This window comes from Penicillium macrosclerotiorum, assembly GCF_028827735.1.
Source record: "Penicillium macrosclerotiorum strain IBT 26536 chromosome Unknown utg000003l_segment0_segment0, whole genome shotgun sequence".
NCBI classification, from domain to species: Eukaryota; Fungi; Ascomycota; class Eurotiomycetes; order Eurotiales; family Aspergillaceae; genus Penicillium; species Penicillium macrosclerotiorum.
This window is the reverse complement of record NW_026643083.1, coordinates 5,542,064-5,560,679: the sequence shown is the minus strand read 5'-3', so window position 1 is coordinate 5,560,679 and position 18,616 is coordinate 5,542,064. Positions and strand designations below refer to the sequence as shown.

Genomic DNA, 18,616 nt, shown 5'->3' with positions numbered 1-18,616 from the left:
AGTAAGAAAATGATAGGGAGTGCAGAGGATAGTAGTTAGAAAAGTTAGTTGATCAAACTGGGAGATAAGAGATCATGGTGTAGTCTTAAGATAAGCCGGCTACAAAACGGTAGAATGAGAGACGGGCGAAGTATTCTTTGCTATACAGTTCCATGCTTTGATTAGTGTTTTTTCTTTATAAAGCCAAATTCCTCGTTGCTTTTCAACCAGCCCTGCCGGGCTAGCTCAATCGGTAGAGCGTGAGACTCTTAATCTCAAGGTTGCGGGTTCGACCCCCGCGTTCGGCTATTCCTAAAAATAACCTGAGATCATTTCTTTTTTGCTATCTTGTAAATTTTTTCAGCAGCAAAATATATAGAGGTCCTGTAGACAACAGCAATAGCCCTGGCTGAATTGGTAAAGGTAAATAAAAAGTACAATTAGCTTTTTGCCTTGTTCAATCAATCCATGGGTCGGCGCGGTACAAGCTCCCTACATATCCAGGGTCGACGCGCGCAATGGCCCCTTGCGTAGCTTGACGCGTTAAGTACATCTCGCGCGTCCGCTCCGGAGCTTCTTCCCTGCAACCACCCACACCAATACCAATCAACATGATCTCCCAATGGCCAGAGCCCTCGTTCAAAGAGGGTGATTTTCAAGATGTGTCTCACTTTGCCGATATCTTCGAGCTGCACTGTGCGAAAGTGTTTGATCATGCGATGCACCATCCAAGCGACACCGTCTCCGCCACCTATGTGATGGACCTGGTGTCCCAGGCCTACCGCGCCGTGCATTGCCTCGGAATCCAGAGGAAGGCAGTGTCCTGTCTGGACACGAAGCATTCCACTGCGTCCCTGCGGAGCAAGGCCTTGGAATATCGCGAGACCCAGATACCACCATCGACGGAGGATGCCGAGGCTGGTGACACAGCTGATGCTGATGCTGAAGACAAGCACCAGAAGGCTGTCAATCGCATTGTGGAAAATTTCTTTAACAAGGACATCGACGAAGAAGACGAAGGGGAAGATGAAGACTGGTCAGAGGAGGAGAGCGACACTGACGATGAGTATTATGAATACCACGAAGAGTCTGAAGACGACGAGGATGAGCGAGGAAGTAACGATGAAGAGGACACTACAGAGATCATACAAGGAGTCGGGGCAATGGAAATAATCGAAGAAGACCAAGAGGAGGATACACTCGGGTTGAATACCGGGGTCGAGGAGGCCGAAATACCAGCACCCTCGGTCTTTCTATCGCGAGATCAAGGCATCCATGAGCGAATCTTGGATTCCTTACAATCACTGCCCCCTCCATATGATACCTCGACTCCTCCAATGGAAGCTTTCACGCAAACGACGCCGCCTTCTCCTGATAACGACCAGCATGAAGTGGTAGCAGTAACGACGGTGACGCAAGAGTCGACTCAAGGCGTTCCTTTAACTCGGCAGCCGGAGCCCACAGCGCAAGAAGTCCCAACTCCAGAGACGCCGACCACCGAGTCGGATACCACGGAGCGAAAAGCTAGTTATGATGGGGCTGGGTTGCGCCGCAGCTTGACGTTTCGTCGTCCCGGCGGTGTCCCTCAACGAGTCAAGACCGTATGCTACAGATACGTCAGGAAAGCGATGGTGCCCATCCGTGGAAAAGTTCATTGATCAGCAACTTTCACGATTTTTGATTAACAACTTGCCAAAGAGCAGATCCGCCTTGATTTTCTCCCAGCATTGATATCAGCATGGCTTCCGATTCCAGAAACCCTGACCTATGGGTCGCTACCTTCGAATCTACCCTATGGCTCTGGATGCGGCATGCAAAGCCTCATCCCGCCCACCACTGGAATCCTCGAGGCAGTTCAAATATTGAAGCCTACTCAAAATTCATGCCTTGAGTTTGGATATGCTGGTCTCAGGGAACAGCACCAACTAGCGATCATGGATCAACATGGATGACCATGGAGGGAGATTTCACGGCAAGGTTTTTGGGACATCGCAGGATAGTTTGTCTTTTGTCCTGCCGAAAACCCTGCAAAGGATTGAAGTGTGCCGCAAAGGGTGAACAGAATATCAAAGATTTCTCAAGGCGTTGGATAGACTGTGGTTTATTATACGCAGATAATTGTAATATGATCGAAGACTAGAAAACCCATGATCTCAGACGTACAATCCGTTCGTCCGAGGGAAGAAAGTGGCTCTCAAAATAATAATTATTTCAGATAAACTTCTCAGCGATATGCACAGAGTATATCAACCAGATTGAGGTCACTAATAAATCCCATGTGACGTGTCGACTCTAAACTACTTATGTTGATTCGTGCGATCCACATTTCCGTTTCGGGTCGACGTGTCACTGTCTATACCCCCTTGTCGATGAATTCTCACCCAACTACGAATTTTGTCCCCGCATTGAGAAGCTGAACATTTGTCTCGATACTTTGGATGCCTTGTACTTGAATTTGAAGATACCATGACGCCCTCGTGGCCGGACCCCTATTGTTATGTGTACAAGGATGACGACGTGGCGCAACTGCTCCTGCGACTTCAATCATCCCACAGGGACATTCTCAGATACATTGACGAGCACCCCAGCACGACAGCCCCAGCCAGCTATGTGAAATATGTGATCCACCAAGCGGACAAGATCGCCGCGTATTTGGCGGAGAAAGCAATCACCAGGAGCCTGAGATCTCACTCGATCCAGGCACCACGGAGTGATATATCGATACCCAACAATGCAGGCCAGATGAATTCACGACCTGAGTGCTCTGCACCTGATGGTACTGCCGTTAGTGATGAGATGGAGTTTGAAGAAGAAGTTCAGTTGGTGCCAAATGAGCCTCCTCAGACGAGTTGGAGCATCGGAAACTCCGAAGAAAACGTGGACATCGAGTATGATGAGGAGTTGGAAGATGAGCAAGAAGACTCAATTGAGGTGATTGATTTAGAAGCCCTGTCACCAGGGTCTGATGTCGAGGAAATCGACCAAGTGAATAGTGTATCCTCAGCAAATGTCCCAACCTCCGTACCTGAGGATCTGATTGCCTGCGATGATACTGAGTATCTGCTCAGAGCTGACAATTGTGAACCCAAATATTGGATTCAGGTGCGCTGGAGTTGCTCTTATTCCCCATATAAGACTTTCAAAAAAGCAGGCGGACGTTTCTACCGTCAACTGGAAGATGCAAAGTTATCTCTAATGCACAATAGCAATGAATTGATCTCCTCAATCCCCATTTTGTGCCTGGGGGTGCATGTGATGTTAGGTGACTTGTTCATCTTCACGACGTCGGCAACAGCAAAAGAACGACTTTACTATAATTCGCAGTCCTGGCTTTCTCTTTTGGAACGAGGGAACCTGGCCCAAATTGTGCCTCCGCCCACCAGGCCCCTTCAATTGAGATTTTGCTCCTTTTTTGATGCAAAGAACAAGATAGCACAGTCTACGGGCCCCTTAAGAGCTGAACTGCCACCACCACTTACACTCACGTGGAACTGCCGCTATCCCCCATTCAAGACCTGGACTATCCAGAGGATACCGAATGTCGACATAACACGTCTGATTGAGATTGCATGGAGCGAAAGTGGAGTTCCAGAGCTGGCAAACATCAGACTACGGGAGATTGGGCTGAAGAAATCCGGAGATATAAACCTGTTTCTCCATGTGAAAGAAGACAGGGCTTGCCTCATTGAACTTATGCAATCTTGGATTCCTTGTCTACCGAACGGCAGAGCAGCCCACCTTTTAGGATTCCATGGTCCCATACCTGAACCCATCCCCAAAGGGGGATGGGTTGCGGACGATTGGTACGCCAAGACCGAGGACTGGCGCATACCGCTAAATCCATCCTCAGGGTGGTGCGTGAATGCAGACGGAAACGTTGTGAGCGGGGCTCCACAATTTCCTTATTTGATGGATTATATGCCTGAGTGCGAATTCCTCAGGAAAGGCACGCCGAAGCAAAGAAAGAACAAGGCCCGAGCGAAGCGTCGGCGCTACAGAGCAGGAAAGCAAAGTTTGAAAACGAAATCAGCAGCTTCTATGCCTCAGAAACTCAAACTACGAAGAATGAGATGGGACTTGTAAAAGGCATTATTAAAGGAAGAGAATGAAGGTGGAAAAAGTGGTCTTTGAGCGGTGGCGGCAATTCTCTGAAGTCCAGCTGCTGCAGAGTCTGAGATCGAGTTTGCTCAATATGCAGCTTGACGCACTTTTCGACTCGCAATACCGCACGACAGCCTCTTATCGGCGTTCAAGAATCAATTTTCCAATCTTATTTGAATCCTGACTGACTAGATGCTCCTTTGCTATGTTGGAAAGGAGTCTGAGAGTGACCTGCAATCCATCTAGGTTTACAGAAAGACGTCAATATCTGCCAATATCTATCATACGAATTCCCCTCTGCAAGATTAAAAACTAAATTTTGATATCTTGGTTGGCTACTAAACCAATCGCTGGATCTCGGTATGCACAAGCATGAATATTGGACAATCAACAGATTGAATCATGGATATCCTAGAAAACTAATCCCACAACTCTCATTATTCGAAAATCCTTGAACCTATCAAAAAGAAACCATCCCTAGACTCCCTCTCCACAGTAATAACCGGAGAAAATGCAACGCTCTTAATCACACATCCTAATTAACTTAAAGCTTGGTTCCTTCGCGCCCAGTATCGCTAGGTCGACGCGGTCGTAGTGGCCCCAAAGATGGCCCAGCAGAGTTGCTCGGCCCAGGCGCCGAAGTTGAGGTCAACGGAGTCCGAGCTGGCTCGTTGCCGGTTGCGTTGGTGCGCATGCCTGCAGCCCGTGCTCCATTGTGAAGTCGGGGGTTCATCAGCCACTGCACCTGCATCCGTACGCTGTTGACAGCGGCGTTTGTGTGGGCCATATCTTCTTTGATCCGCAAGCATTCGTTCATGATCGTCATGCTTGCACGAGCATCGAGATCGGTGAGAGCGTGTGACATTTGACTAACTTCCTCTCGCAGGGACTCGTGGAGAGAGAGCAAGTATGTGGTGGCATTTGAAGAAAAGATGTTTGAGCGGTCTGTAGACTCTTCTGCATCATCGTTTCGAGGTTGCTGACCTCTTTCCCCGTAAGTGACGGACCTTCCGCCATTTCGTTCAGTTGTACGCGCGGACTCGAGAAGTTTAGACCGAATATTCAACATCCCATCCTCGAAAATTTCATTGCGTTGTTGAAGATGCCGCATAGTCAGCTCTAGGGAATTCAGTCGAGTATTCTGGGCCTCAAAGTATGGCCCAATTGAGACTAGCGGGCACTGTTTCTCGTGTATCGCAATGTCGGCGCGTCTGATCTTCACTGAACATCCATACTTAGATGCTGCGCAAGGGCTCACAACGTCAGGGCAAGTTTCGATATGTTTCTTCAACACTCGTCGTGGGATAGTAGTTCCACAATCGACACAGGTTGTTTCCAGGCTCGGGCACAGTTCCTTGTCATGTTCGTCAAAATCCTGCTCCATCAAATCCTCCTCACAGCGAGAACATCGACAATAGCTATGCATGCATCTCGGTTCTGGAGGCAGATCTTTCTTCCGGGTTTTCTTTTCGCATGAACTATCCGCGCACGGCACAAGCCGATAACCACAATATTTATCCACGTGCGACTGGACATGGCCTCGCGGCACAACCTCCTCGCAACCATCTGTCGCTAAAGGACATCGCACTTGAATCTCGTCGCACATGTTGATCAATAGGCGGGGCACATTCGTCGAGACTCGGCTTGTGGGGGTTCGGCAAGAGGGACACGGGAACTCGTCCGAGTCGGCCGAATGGAAGGTGGTGATAGCCGATCGCAAGCATTTTTGGCAGAAAACGTGATCGCATTGCAGTCGCGCAGGTTGGACAAAGGGACAGTGGCATATCGGACACATCAAATGTGAATCGTAGCTTGAGACGAAATCAAGGGCGCGGAGATCTACCAGGTCATCGCGGTCGGAGTCGGACTCCGCGGCCAAAAAGTCTTGCAAATTCATAATTAACAGGAACAAAAGCCTATATGAAGGCCCATTCAGACGTATTTGAGTGTTCAGAACGTATTTTATCCCAGCGTCGTGACTGCTCAAAAATTCCGAGTCAGCTCGTGAAAGTAGGTGGGTGGACGATACGGGAACTAGATACCGAGGTTGATCACAAGGAACGCTGGGCTCATTAGCGTGGCGGTGGGATCAAAGGTCACCTAGAAGATTGAAAAATTGCGAAGAAAAAGCACCCGAAAGTCGCACTATGCAAGAAAAGTATAGGAGAGAGGGATATGGAGAAGGAATAGAGTGAAAGGTGGGATTGCGGGGGGAGAAGAAGGGAGAGCGGCGAAGGCGGAAAGCGGCAGATCGCAGACCCGCGCTCGGCCAAGTCGGGGTTGCCTAAGCTGCGACTTGACGACCCTCGTCTTACTCCCTTCGGCGCCAGCATCACTCTCTCGTCCAGCGATTTGTCGATTTGACTGAGCTGTCTGGTGCTATTTGCACGGACCTACATATCTCACCGTGAAAAGTCCACCCTCCATTTATACCAATACCACGTTGCCTCCCTCCCTCTGACACCATGGCGAATCCATCCCAGCTCTTCTTACTCGCCGATCATATTAAACTCTCACTTCTAGAGCGACAGCGCGCCATTTCCCTCGATCTTGAACCCAATGCGCAGGATGGCGAGATTTCACGATCTCTTGACTCTCTTCGCGAAGGCATCCAAGCCGTCGAGACGGAGCAGGCCCGGCTGACGGATTCCCACGACAGCGCAGGCGCTGCCGCTTTGAAGGACCAACTTGGCCCGCTCAACGATCAGCTCCGAGACCTCTCCGCTCAATTTTATGGTACAAACGGCGACCCTTCTGACCAGGATCCGGGGCAGGCGTCGGACTCCGTCCACTGGTCTGCGACCTCGCCCGATCTCAAACAGCCGGTTCCACAACATCCGCCATCGAAATCAGTGCGTTTTATGGATAATTCTGCTGCTGCTGCTGCCGTCCAAGAGGAAATAGATCAAGAGGAGGACCGGGATCGTCAAAATTTGTTCCGTCCGTACCGCGACGAGCCGTCGCCTCCTCGTCCCGACCAGTCCAATATGTCGAACGAGCAGATCTATGAGCACCATGATCGAGTTATGCGCGACCAGGATGATCAATTAGATCGACTTGGTGAATCGATTGGACGACAGCATCAGCTGAGCATCCAGATCGGAGACGAGCTCGATGGTCATGTTGCATTACTAGACGGTATGGACGGCGATGTAGAGCGCCATCAGAACCGGCTGGATGGCGCAAGACGACGTCTCGATCGATTCCGTCGGCGGGCGGGCGAGAATTGGAGTATGATGACGATCATCGGATTGATCATCATTCTGGTTATTTTGATTGTTATCTTGAAATGAGCGCGACGGCTTGTCGCGATATTTCCACTTGGTCTGTTTCTGTCCTTAATTTTTTTTTTGCGAGCGGGCGTTTTGAGGTTGTCAAATTTCTTATGGTGTCTGCTGGCGTTTTGGAACCTACGAGTCAATGTTCGACTTGGTGAAATGCTTTCTACATTTACAAACACATTCATGATCACCGCTTCTCTCCCTTTTGCAGTTACCATTTATGATATCTTCACGTAAATATCAAATCACGCAGTCAATTTTGCTTAGAGTAAAGCATCACTACCCGCGCATACACACCTTATGATCAGGATTTTCAAAAAGCTTCCTCCAGATAAATCCTACTTGACTCAAGCTTTCAAATTCCACCTCAAATCAAATAAAAAGATAGTTTCCTCGCATTATGCATGTGACATCAATTACTTTCTGGTCGGGATGTTCTTCATCTTCTGCTGCATTTCTTGGAAGCTCTTATCCGAAGAGTCGACTTCACCTCGATCTGCCTTGATCTATAGGGAACAACAAGTCTTCGTTAGCTCTGTTGGGAACTTGCTCCACGGATAAACCGGGCCAGGGATTCATACATCTGCTTCACTATTACTCGCCAGGTCGGAGTTCCACTTCGCATTCCCTTCCTTGCCGGTCTTGACTTGGTGGTCGCGCTGTATTTCGTAGATGTTTGGCAGGTCATCGCGGTCTGGGTACAGAGTCAGTTGAGAGGATTCTGTTGATAAGGAATGCTGCGCAGGTTGAATATTCGAGGGAAAGGAGCTGAAGCTAATGACTCTTGGGGAAGGACTGTGAAAGAAGTGTTGCAGTGAGGGCACTGACTTTTATCGCTTTCCTTGAGACTCCACCGTGGTGTTGAGGTGTGCAAAGCGGAGATCGAAGGTAGGGTAGAGGTGGATTGCACGACTCGGCGGGAGCTGGCACGAATGGAGCTCGTGAGGAAAGACATGGCAACGGTCGTAGGAGATCAAGAGGTAGATGTAGGTAGTAATCGGGGTAATCAGTCCTTTCAGGGCCGGATACCAGATATGGCTGTTCTCAGGATTGATGGGCAGGTATGAAAAGGGGAGGAGTGCTTGTAGAGGTTGTATGCTACAAGGCGCAGAGTACTTCACAATGTCATGAAGATGCAGACGACGTTTCTCGGACAGAGTTTCCTGACCTTATTAAGCAGATCAATCACGACGAGCCATCGCTTTCCTCTTATTGAGAAACCCTGGCTGGACGAATGAGTTGACAGCCTCGACCGTCACCGGTGACGTCAGCGATACTTAACCGGTGCCGGGCGGATATGCCTTTGCTGGAGGCGGTGCAGACTGAGTGTAGCTGGTGTATGTATTGTTTGCCTAAGGCGAAGTCTTTCATATTACAAATAGGTGATTGGCTACTCTTATGTTGATCATATAGGATCATATATATATAGAAGTGGAAGAGTTGCCGAACTGTTTGCAGCGACCAGCAGGGTCAATTATCTGGCATGGAGCCCTGCATTCACGCTCAATTAAAGCAGCGCCGCTAGTATGCGCCAAAGTAATGACATCATGAAATGCTGGGTAGTGGAAGAAATAGAGAGATACCGGCATTCTAGCAACGTAGGGGGATGGACATGTATCAATGACGGATGCAGGGGCTCTCGAAGAATCTTGCCTAGACAAAGCAGAGTATATATCATTACAGATCAGAAGCAACTCAAAACTCCAGGAGTCTGGTTACGAGAGAAACACAACAGAATCGTTGCCTGAGAATAAGAAGAATGGCATTGTAAATGAGAATCAGATGCACATCGATTTTGTCCAAGTATATCACACAGCTGTATGGAACGTGAACAAGCTATTGAACATATGAACAAAAGAGAAGTGATTGTGACGAAGAAAATGACAGTTGGGACGAAAATTCAAAATATGAAGCATCATACAGCGTAGTCACAACTCTCCGGGCGCTGAATCCCAAGACGTCTTCCGTTCTGGAATACGTGACTCAAAGGTCCGAATGAGGATGAGTCGATGCAGAGACATGAGAAAAGGCAAATATAGATATGTCAAGAACGAAGAGAGGAGCAGCAATAATAGAGATAGAAGTGGTAAAGCCATTTTCAACGCAATATGGTCTATGACTCGCATGTCTGCGACAGACCCCCAGGATATCGATTTCAAACAAGAGAGAAAACAACTCCACATCCCATGGTTTCGCTCGCAACCAAAATCCAACCAGCCACTTTGAAACCTGTGGCAAGGTAGTAAACGAGTATCGCGTGTCACCCACCCCCCTCAAAAACCGATGTACAAGCAAAAGACAATCAAAGAAAAAAACGAAGACGTGCAGCAGTAACTAAAGCAAAAACAGACCCAGATATTTCACAACAGTGCCCAAGCAATGCAGACGTGTATCGTTTCCGCCTCTAGATCCTTGAAAAACATGTGATATCCATCCCGCCCCAAGAGTAAACAAAACCCCAAGTAAGTCCAAGAAGTAAGGAAATCGTCGAAATAAGTCACAGCATAGGTGGAAGAGAGAGTCGGGTCGAGAAAAGAAGATCAAGAGAGGCGCTTCACAAAAGCCGCCGGTCTGTTCTTTTTCCGGTGCCCAAAAAGAGAAAACTCCGGTTTCCCAATGCGACATGTACGTCAAGTAGCAAGTCACTGCACGTTCTATACATCATCGGCAGGCCCGACCGAAATAAGTAAAAAGAAGAGAGTAAGCAAGAGGCCCTGAGAAAAGAAGTGTCAGTCCCTCCCCGAGAGACACAGGTATCGTGTGGTAAAGGATGCAAAAAGGAGTTCAAATCGCAGGCGCCGTCGCTCGCAACAAGCGGAAGAATCGCAAAGTATCTAGGTGTATGGCGAAAGGGAGGTCGTAATCGGCGGTGTGAGAGGGCAGGGGAAAAGGTGTGGTATGTACAAAAACAAGTCGGAGTTTTTTGTCGAAGAGGATTTTCGAGTTTTTTGAAGGGGGTTTTTCAGAATTCGGAAGGTAGTGTCGCCGTTTCGTAGAAAGATTGGATTGTTTCCAAAGTTGGTGAAGGTCGTATCAATAAAAAAAATGCAAAGTGGCCGTAGATTGACAAGAATGCAATAGAAGAATATTAAGACCTGCGATTAAAAGGACCCGCGCGATGATGCAGAATATAGACTCAGGTGACGTGCAGTAAACATGCCGCTAGGGCATGGGAAGGAGAGAGAATGGAAGGGGCTCGCAAGCGAGCGCTTCTTCGATTTTCTTCTCCCGGCCAGGAACCCCCCGATAGGGTCCTTACCATCGACGCTGAGCAGCCTGCATCATCGCCGGAGAAATCGATGAGGGCGGGCTGGTCATGGTCATCCCGGTGTTAGGGTTGACGATCGGGATGACTTTGCGGGTCCGGCTGGCAGCAGGCTGCTGGAAGTTAACATGATTTGGGTTGGCGGCGTGAACAAATGAGTTGGTCGAAGCCGGAGACAGAGAAATGGCCGGTGTGACCTGCTGCACTGGCTGGATCTGATGTTGCAGGGGTGAAGTGTCGGGGGAGCCGCTGGAGAGCGAAGACCGGTCGGAAGAAGCGGAGTGAATCGAGTGCAGCTGTCAGACGGAGAGTTAATATGGGGGTTGCTTATTGGAAAATGGTGAAGAGGGCGAGAGTGATTCCTGGCCCGACGGTCCGCCCATCGAGAGGGATTGTTTTGGTTGGGGGGTACTCGGTGTGGTTCTGGGGGAGAACGGGGAAGGGGACGGTCATCGAGAGAGGATCCGTTTAGTAGAACGAGACATACATCCTCATCAGTCAGGAGATTGGGGCAGAATTCGAGGTCATCGTCGAGGTCGAAGGAGCGACCAGCTTCGAATCTCGCCCGGAAGGCCGTCACTGCTGGGGCTTCCGCCAGCTCCCGCATGCTCTTGACACCTCGGAATTGACGCTGAGCATTCTGGTGAGCCATCTTGGGGCCTCGGCGGGTGCGACCGTGGTGGTTATTGGTAGGCATATGAGCCGCATGGTGTGCATGCTGTTGCTGGTGGTGGTGGTGGGTGTACATGAAAGCAGACATGGTGGGCGTGGGGAGTTTTCAAGGAGATCCAGCACCCGAGAGAAAAGAATTATGAGTGAGAAGACAAGAAAGAAGATTGGCTGATCGTTTTAAGAAATTGGAAAAGGAGAAGTCGAGTACGTCGGAAAGTAGGTAGTTGGGTGGTGAAGAAGTTCAAAGTTGAAGAGAAGCGTAGAATTGAACGGGTTGTGGGAGGAGAAGAGGCGAGGGAAAAAAAGAGGGGTGTTTTGGGGCTGAGGAGTGCGGTATTGTAACAGTATGGTCACAGGCGTTTCGGTGGGAGGGAGGTTGTTTGGAAGGTGTGGGGCGGGGAGGTTGTATCTCCTAGGTACCCAGGACCAGCAAAATGGGGCAAAATTGGGCGAAATAGGGCACAGTTTACAGAAGGCGGCGGGCGAGGGTACATGAAGGGAGGTCCTGCAGAAGCAGACAGGGGAACAATCCGGTGTAATTTATGTGGTCCTGTACTGTCACACGCCTGCAGTGGCCGAACGGCGCTAGCGAAAGGTCACCAACCAGGTGACCTTGTCGGTGGCAACGAGGCCCACCCACCGCCAATCAGCGTCTTGTGAGGGAGTCCACTGGAGTCCGATCTGCTCCACTGGCTTCCTTCCTCGTTCCTCCCTCGTTCCTCTCTCGCCCGTCACTGGTCCGTGACGTCGACGACATGGCCCTAAACCTGTTCGGGGCTACGAAACTCGGCCCTTTCGGTATTGTGGCCTGATTACGCAGGTCTTGCCTCCATGACGATGCGATCGCCGGCCTCCAGGCCTCCCCGTACCTACATGGATGATGGACAATACCGACTCGATGTATGCGAAAGTTCCCCGTCCCTGAAAGAATGGAGGAATGAATCGAGGTTCCAACGCCCCAACATAATCATGGCTTGGTTCTTCATTACTCCCTGGGCCATCGCTGGGCCACAATAATGATTGTTACAATGCTCCATTTTTAGAGAGCTCCACTCACACACACCACCCGACACGACACTGGAGACGAAGGGGGGACGAACATGAGAGAGAAAGACCACTCTCTTCCCCAGCCACACTTCCCCCAAAAGGGTTTGGCTCCATGTTCTTGACACGCCTGTGCTGTGCAGATGCCGAGTTCGTGCCCACCACCACCATTGCTGCAGGACAGTGTCTGTGTTCAGGGCCGTGCTGGGAGTTGGAGCAGCCAGGGAAGGATTTCTTGTCGGCTCTCTTCGTCCTAGTGCGCTGCAGGCTGAGCAGGGCAGGGTCGCCGTCAAGGTACATTCCCCCATCCCCATAGGGCCCCGGCTGTGGCTGCTGATCGGTGATCGACTCTCGCCCTGCCCTTCTCCCCTCGTCGGGGATCCCTATTGGAGTCAAAATTCCCCAATCCTTTCCCTTCCTGTACATCGGCGCAATGACCGCCCGGAGCGAAGGTTCTTGACATGGTTCTTGACACAAGCCACGCCACACCATTGTGATACCCCTACAGGATGGGCTTACCCTCGATTATCCGGCAATGATTGGCACTGTGAGATCTCATGCTTCCCACCCTCCCAAAACGGCGGAGACTATCATTACGCATTCCGGACTAGCAGAGAAAACGTCTCAGACGATTCTTATTGACTGCCCCGGGACCTCCCTCCATTTCTCTTTGGCGGGATCCTCTTTTTTGTCTGCCCCTCTAGGCGCTGGGTAGCATCTGACTCACTCCTCTTCCGACCCAACCCGTCTCCCAGGGCTCCACCACCAGCTGTACGAAAGGTGTGGCAGTCGTTCGTAGGCTTGGAATTCAATTCCCATCGTGTTCCTGGTCGATAGGGGGAAAAGGTACGGAGGACGGAGTTCTGTACTTTGTCCCATTCCGGGCCCCGACATGCCGTGGGCGCCTGTTGGAACACCCCTGGTGGACCCATCGGTATCGTCCTGGTTTTATGTGTAGCACGCTTCTCAGGGGCCTGGATGGCTTGATGGCTCTCGTGTTCACGTCTGCATGGACACCGTGTGCCGCCAACCCGGCATGCCTGTAGAACCCACCCGGTGCTTGACGCAATGCTCAGGTCGCACTCGACTCCAATCTGGACCCCTCACCGCTCCTTGAGTCCTTCAAGGACGAAGGGGGGAGGGCGCTGGCATCTCGAGCCCCGAAAATCTAATTTCAATATTCCCTGGCGATTCCACCCGATAGGCCAGGTACCTTCCGTGCATAGGCGCCTGGGCTAATGCTCAAGTTTAGTGAGAAAGAGCAGTTTAGTTGTAGATAATACTGGGGAAAGATGGGAGACACCTCTCTCGCAGGCGCGCACCGTTAAGCCGGTGACTTGGAGCTTGCATCATGCAGCTGAGACATCGAAAGCGATGTCTGGACCGTGCAGGGCCATGCCATCTCTCAGATCTCCCAGCGAGATCGGAATTGTGCATGTACATACAGGACCTAGTACGCCGTCGACACGGCACCGGATCAGTGAGGGGGAAGGGGCTGGACCTGACATTTCCTCCACCCCCTTCCCAACTATGTACCAACGTAAGGGACGACCACCCGACGACACAAACACGCGATCTAGTTGCCCCGGTTAGGTTGCAAATACGTCGATGTTGTGCAGATACACCCGGCCTCCGGTTCGGTCTTTCGTTTCAGGTGTCGGTCGGGTTAGAGATGCTGATTGTTCAAGGTATATTGTACTCTATTGATCGCATCCTAAAAGTACTCCGGCCTATTTCCTTTCTATTTTTGAGAAAAACAGATATATGCAAGTTTATCTTCAATTTCGTAATTCAGACCTCCATCCAGTGCCCTCTTATTCCAATCGATCATTTGATATTTCGGCTGAGCCTTCTTAGGTAGAAGAGGATTGCAGGTGTACGACGTGGAATGCGCTATGCAAACCATGTAAACCTTGAAGTATTGTTATAGTAATATGTACAGACATATAGTCACGTCTTTTCTAGTCTTCACGTTCTTCAAATCTCTCGAAAAGGACCTAAAATATTTGCCCACCACGTCCAGAAAGCTTTCGCTTCCGCAAAATGGTTATGTAAACCATAGACCTGTGTTACCGTATTTGAGCACTGTCGCAAGAACCTGCCATTTATCTATTGCGTTCACTCTCAACCCTGTATTCCACATGCTGCGCCTCTGCTGTCCCTGGGTCTTTCTCATGATAGACACGAAGGGTATCTGCATCTGGGACCAGTTTGTGGCCGTGTCTTCCGATCTTGTACCAAGGCAGCGAGAACAACTCATCAGTGCTTTCAAGGGACCGTCCAGTAAGCTCGGGCACGAAGAACCATACCCAAACCAGACCGACAAGACTGACCGCTGCGCTGAAAGCGAAAAACCCATAGCTCTGCAGTGCAAGAAGCATACTGGGCACGGCCTTTGTATTGCCAAACTGGTTCAGAAAATGCAAGCACATGACAAGAGAGCTACCTAAAGCGCGCAGCCGGAGAGGCCAGATGTCGGCGTTGACGAGATACTGGAATGCGTTCCATCCCATTGTCCATCCGATGCCAGACATATAGATCATGGCGATTGAGCCGACTGCGCCTCGGCGTTGAGACGGAGTCATTTCGCCAGACTCCAGAGTCTCTGAACCAACGATGCCAAGGTAGATGGCGATGTACAATAAACAGATCATTTGGAGAGTAATGCCCATGTACAGAGAGCGACGCCGGCCAACGAAGTCGATCAAGAAGAATGCACAAAAATACGCCGAGACCAACTTGACAACACCGAGAATACAGCTTGCAAACAGCTTCTCCGACTGCCCGGACTTTCCGAGGACTCCAAAGAATTCGGTCGCATAGATGGTGATCGAATTGGCGCCCGACCACTGGCCTAGTATCTGTGACATGATGCCTAACATGAGTCGATAGCGGTTGGCAGGCACCAGGAGAAGCTCGCGGACCTTGCCCCATCGCGAGACGCCGTGGGATGCTTCCTGTTCCTGCTCCAACTGGTTGCGAATGCCAATGATCTCTGCCTGGATATATGGGTGATTGGTCTCTAGTCTTCGAATATTGGCGAGTGCCTTCTCTGCCTTTTCATGCTGTCCTTGAATCATGAAATACCGTGGAGTTTCGGGAACAAAGAAAGATAAAACGAAGAAAAAACTAAGAGAAAATCAGTCAGAGCCGCACGAGAAGAGAGCGAGACAAGAAAGCTGACATTGCAAATCCAATATGGGCAAACTGCGGCGCAACCCATTGCCAGCGGGAGTCATTTGGTAGATTGACCGACGCTCGCCAATTACTGAAAAAGGCAATCGTGGCGCCTAGGTAAACGGAGCCCGCAAAGATGTTGGTCAACATACCACGAACACTCTTCGGTGCAATCTCGGCAATGTACATTGGGCCAACAACCGTAGTCATGCCAATGCCCAGTCCGGCAATGAAGCGGCCCGCGAGGACCTGGTTGACATTACCGTGGCTTACGACAACAATGATGAAGCCCACAAGCCATAGCAAACATAGACTTTGTAGAGTGCGGACCCGGCCAAGTCTGTCACAGAGAAGGAACGCAAGGAAAGCTCCGACAATGCTGCCGAGCTGGACCATACTGGTAATATTGGAGAGAACACTAGCTTGGTGGCTTTCGGATCCTTCTTCCAGGCGGAACTCAGTCTTAAAGCTTTCGAGACTAACCATGCCGCCAACTAGACCCTCATCGAGGCCTCGACTGGCACCAAGAAGACCTTTGTAGAAAGTCAATATGTATATATTCCTCGAAAAACCCCGTAACTGAAAAGACAATCATCATACCGAAAATAGCAGCGCTCCAAAAGAGCTTCCAATTCAAGACATTGCGGGGTGTATCGTGCAAGCTCTCTGGTTTGCTGATACCGAACTTCATACTGATGAAAGATATTGGAATATCAAGGGGTTATCAATATAAATGAAATAAGGAGACAATCTCTGGCGGTGGACGTTGCTTTCATACTAAAGACGAACACCGCTTTGAAAAGAAGCTTGTTCTGCAAAATCCTACCCCGAGAAGCAGGCATATTCAATCTCGGCCTATAAATGCGGGGAAGACATAACGTGGGGTATTGAGAAGCGGACAGGAGTGAAAGGATTGCTTGATGGGTGCTAGCAGGGTAGCAATGTTGTCTTCGAAGCCAAGAACTCATGTCCTACCGTCGGACAACTTCCGAGTTTCACAAGTTTCTTTTTATAAGGAGCCCCGGCGATAAAGCGCGTAATAGTTATCTACCTGGGCTAAGAAAAAGCCAGAAATTATCGAATGCCATTCCCATATCAATATTTTCTCTCATCTGCGTGAGATATGATCTTCAAGACCATCTGAAGCAACCAATATGTGGCGCGATAGATGCCCGTGTGGATGGGAAACATGTATATTTCGTTCAGAATTTCGCCCCCAAAGACCGTGCGTGGGGCTTGGCAGCTGCTTTCAAGGTCATAGAGCCATTCAGTGACCCTTGCTCGAGAGAGTGGACAAACCCAACCGCAGGATGTATGCGGGGCAAGCATAGAGACCTAGAGGTGGGCCCACTGGATGTAGTTACAGGATTCTTGGACGAGAGCAGGTTGGTAGAAGTATTCTTGGCGAGGCTCGCAATCTAATGCAGAGAACTGTGTCCTGTAACGTTGTTGTTGGATAGGGAAAACATAGCTAACCACAATTTGGAAAAACAAGAGAGCCCAACAAAGTTTCAAACTCACCAACAAACCGGCCCCACGCCGGGGCTACTTTGGGGTGCATGAACATAAAGGCTGTATAGAGAGGATGGCAGTATTGGGAATGAACCAAGCCGGAATTTGGAAAAGATTAAGTTATCCAACAAATGACCCATGTAGCTAATGCGATAACCGCTTGAATGCGTATGTCTGAGCTTAACAGAAACCAAAAAAATCATGGTATTGCAACTCCGAGAGAAACGCCAATGTATGCAGAGAATATATCATCCGTCCTCTCATGCATAATTATTACTTGTCAAGGTTCTTGCTCTTGACCATTCGCCCAAGTAGTTCTTTACAGTGCTTCTCACTGTATTGCTCCCATACCTCGTACATCGAGAGAAGTTCCTGAGTACATTCAATGACGGCCTTGATGTCCACCTCACTCTCTGCCAGCCATTGAATTAATTTCTGGATGCGGGGTTGACCAGAGCCTGCCTTATCACCGAGCGAAGCTAGTACACCCATACCTCCTCCATCTCTCATCGCCCCCGCCAAAGCAGATTGGGCAGAGCCAGAGAAACTGGTTGGTTGAGAAGGCTTGAAGACGACAGCAACAATGATGGCCATAATGGAAATGACATGGGGCGGATGCAAGAGGGGAAGATCGGTGAGATAGTGGTCATTGATAACCGACCACGCTAGGGCGACCTCGTCCGAGCTGAGGGGTAATTCAGCTTGGAGTTCCGATAGAGTCCGATATGGATGATGTACAATGAGCTGGGAATTCATCTCGGAAATCAAAGCAAATTCACACTCTCCTAGCTTGGCTACATCCGGACTGATAAATTCTGGAGAGAAGGAGCATTAGTGGATGGAGAAATCGAACAAGGAAAAAAAAGGGGAACATCTGCATACCAGGCCAGAGGCCGCGCGCCTCTCCTACCACGAAGCGGATATGCTGGGGGCATTCTTCCATTTTGCAGGCTAAATAAAATGCAGTGGCAAGAACTAGATAGGGATTGGTCTCGCGGATCTCATTCTTGGTGTAGAACCGCTTTAAGTATACCTGGGCCGTCGCGATGGCCTGCTGGCGGGTAGACATTCGCTTCCCCAGCTTAATGAGTTCTGGCACTTGTCAACCCCTGTAATCCTTTATACACAAGAACTATACTCACGCTGATTCAAATAAATATTCACGAGACGCTGGTCTGGCAGTGGAAACTGGGAATGAATGACCTTATCGCGTTCTCTAAGGCGCTCCCGAACATCGGCCAGTTTCTCTCTTGAGAAGAGCCAATGCCGACGCTGGCTCGAGGCCCAGTAGTTGGCGGCCATGGTTAGGAGCAAGCAGATCTGCCAGACATGTAGCGATAGATCTAGGCAAAGGCACCTGCCTGGGCTTATAGAGCCTAGAGAGCCTGAAGCACCTATAAAGCCTATATAGATCGAATGGGGCGAGGTCGAACGATAAGACCAGGTTTCCGCCCAAACGGGTTTAGTAGGGCCCAGCCCTGGTCCCGTGCCGCGGCGATGATGGCGTCAAGTGTCCGAAGCAATGATCGGGCCCCGATTAATCATTCCCTCCCCACCCCGGTTTGATGCTCCTTTGGGTGCTGCC

General features: G+C 50.0%; 8 protein-coding genes across 8 annotated transcripts; 3 read left to right on the top strand and 5 right to left on the bottom strand.

Annotated features, from left to right (window-relative positions):
• Positions 1–590: 590 nt before the first annotated feature.
• N7462_004909 (uncharacterized protein) lies at positions 591–1,637 on the top strand (the record flags this gene model as incomplete). The annotated part of the gene is made up of 1 exon (XM_057076634.1): positions 591–1,637. The coding sequence occupies one exon, from the start codon at positions 591–593 to the stop codon at positions 1,635–1,637; it is 1,047 nt and encodes a 348-aa protein (XP_056936139.1).
• Positions 1,638–2,445: 808 nt separating this feature from the next.
• N7462_004908 (uncharacterized protein) lies at positions 2,446–4,062 on the top strand (the record flags this gene model as incomplete). The annotated part of the gene is made up of 1 exon (XM_057076633.1): positions 2,446–4,062. One exon carries the CDS (start codon positions 2,446–2,448, stop codon positions 4,060–4,062), a length of 1,617 nt encoding a protein of 538 aa, XP_056936138.1.
• Positions 4,063–4,624: 562 nt separating this feature from the next.
• N7462_004907 (uncharacterized protein) lies at positions 4,625–5,977 on the bottom strand (the record flags this gene model as incomplete). Its single annotated transcript, XM_057076632.1, has 1 exon — positions 4,625–5,977. The coding sequence occupies one exon, from the start codon at positions 5,975–5,977 to the stop codon at positions 4,625–4,627; it is 1,353 nt and encodes a 450-aa protein (XP_056936137.1).
• Positions 5,978–6,545: 568 nt separating this feature from the next.
• Positions 6,546–7,373, top strand: N7462_004906 (syntaxin family protein; the record flags this gene model as incomplete). The annotated part of the gene is made up of 1 exon (XM_057076631.1): positions 6,546–7,373. One exon carries the CDS (start codon positions 6,546–6,548, stop codon positions 7,371–7,373), a length of 828 nt encoding a protein of 275 aa, XP_056936136.1.
• Positions 7,374–7,777: 404 nt separating this feature from the next.
• Positions 7,778–8,316, bottom strand: N7462_004905 (uncharacterized protein; the record flags this gene model as incomplete). Its single annotated transcript, XM_057076630.1, has 3 exons — positions 7,778–7,867; positions 7,943–8,055; positions 8,190–8,316. 3 exons carry the CDS (start codon positions 8,314–8,316, stop codon positions 7,778–7,780), a joined length of 330 nt encoding a protein of 109 aa, XP_056936135.1.
• Positions 8,317–10,616: 2,300 nt separating this feature from the next.
• N7462_004904 (DUF4452 domain-containing protein) lies at positions 10,617–11,386 on the bottom strand (the record flags this gene model as incomplete). Its single annotated transcript, XM_057076629.1, has 2 exons — positions 10,617–10,922; positions 11,114–11,386. 2 exons carry the CDS (start codon positions 11,384–11,386, stop codon positions 10,617–10,619), a joined length of 579 nt encoding a protein of 192 aa, XP_056936134.1.
• A 3,061-nt stretch (positions 11,387–14,447) lies between these two features.
• N7462_004903 (Major facilitator superfamily domain general substrate transporter) lies at positions 14,448–16,210 on the bottom strand (the record flags this gene model as incomplete). The annotated part of the gene is made up of 3 exons (XM_057076628.1): positions 14,448–15,471; positions 15,527–16,052; positions 16,120–16,210. The coding sequence occupies 3 exons, from the start codon at positions 16,208–16,210 to the stop codon at positions 14,448–14,450; spliced, it is 1,641 nt and encodes a 546-aa protein (XP_056936133.1).
• Positions 16,211–17,304: 1,094 nt separating this feature from the next.
• On the bottom strand, positions 17,305–18,333 carry ssn8 (cyclin-dependent protein serine/threonine kinase regulator SSN8; the record flags this gene model as incomplete). Its single annotated transcript, XM_057076627.1, has 3 exons — positions 17,305–17,846; positions 17,914–18,123; positions 18,165–18,333. 3 exons carry the CDS (start codon positions 18,331–18,333, stop codon positions 17,305–17,307), a joined length of 921 nt encoding a protein of 306 aa, XP_056936132.1.
• Positions 18,334–18,616: the final 283 nt, after the last annotated feature.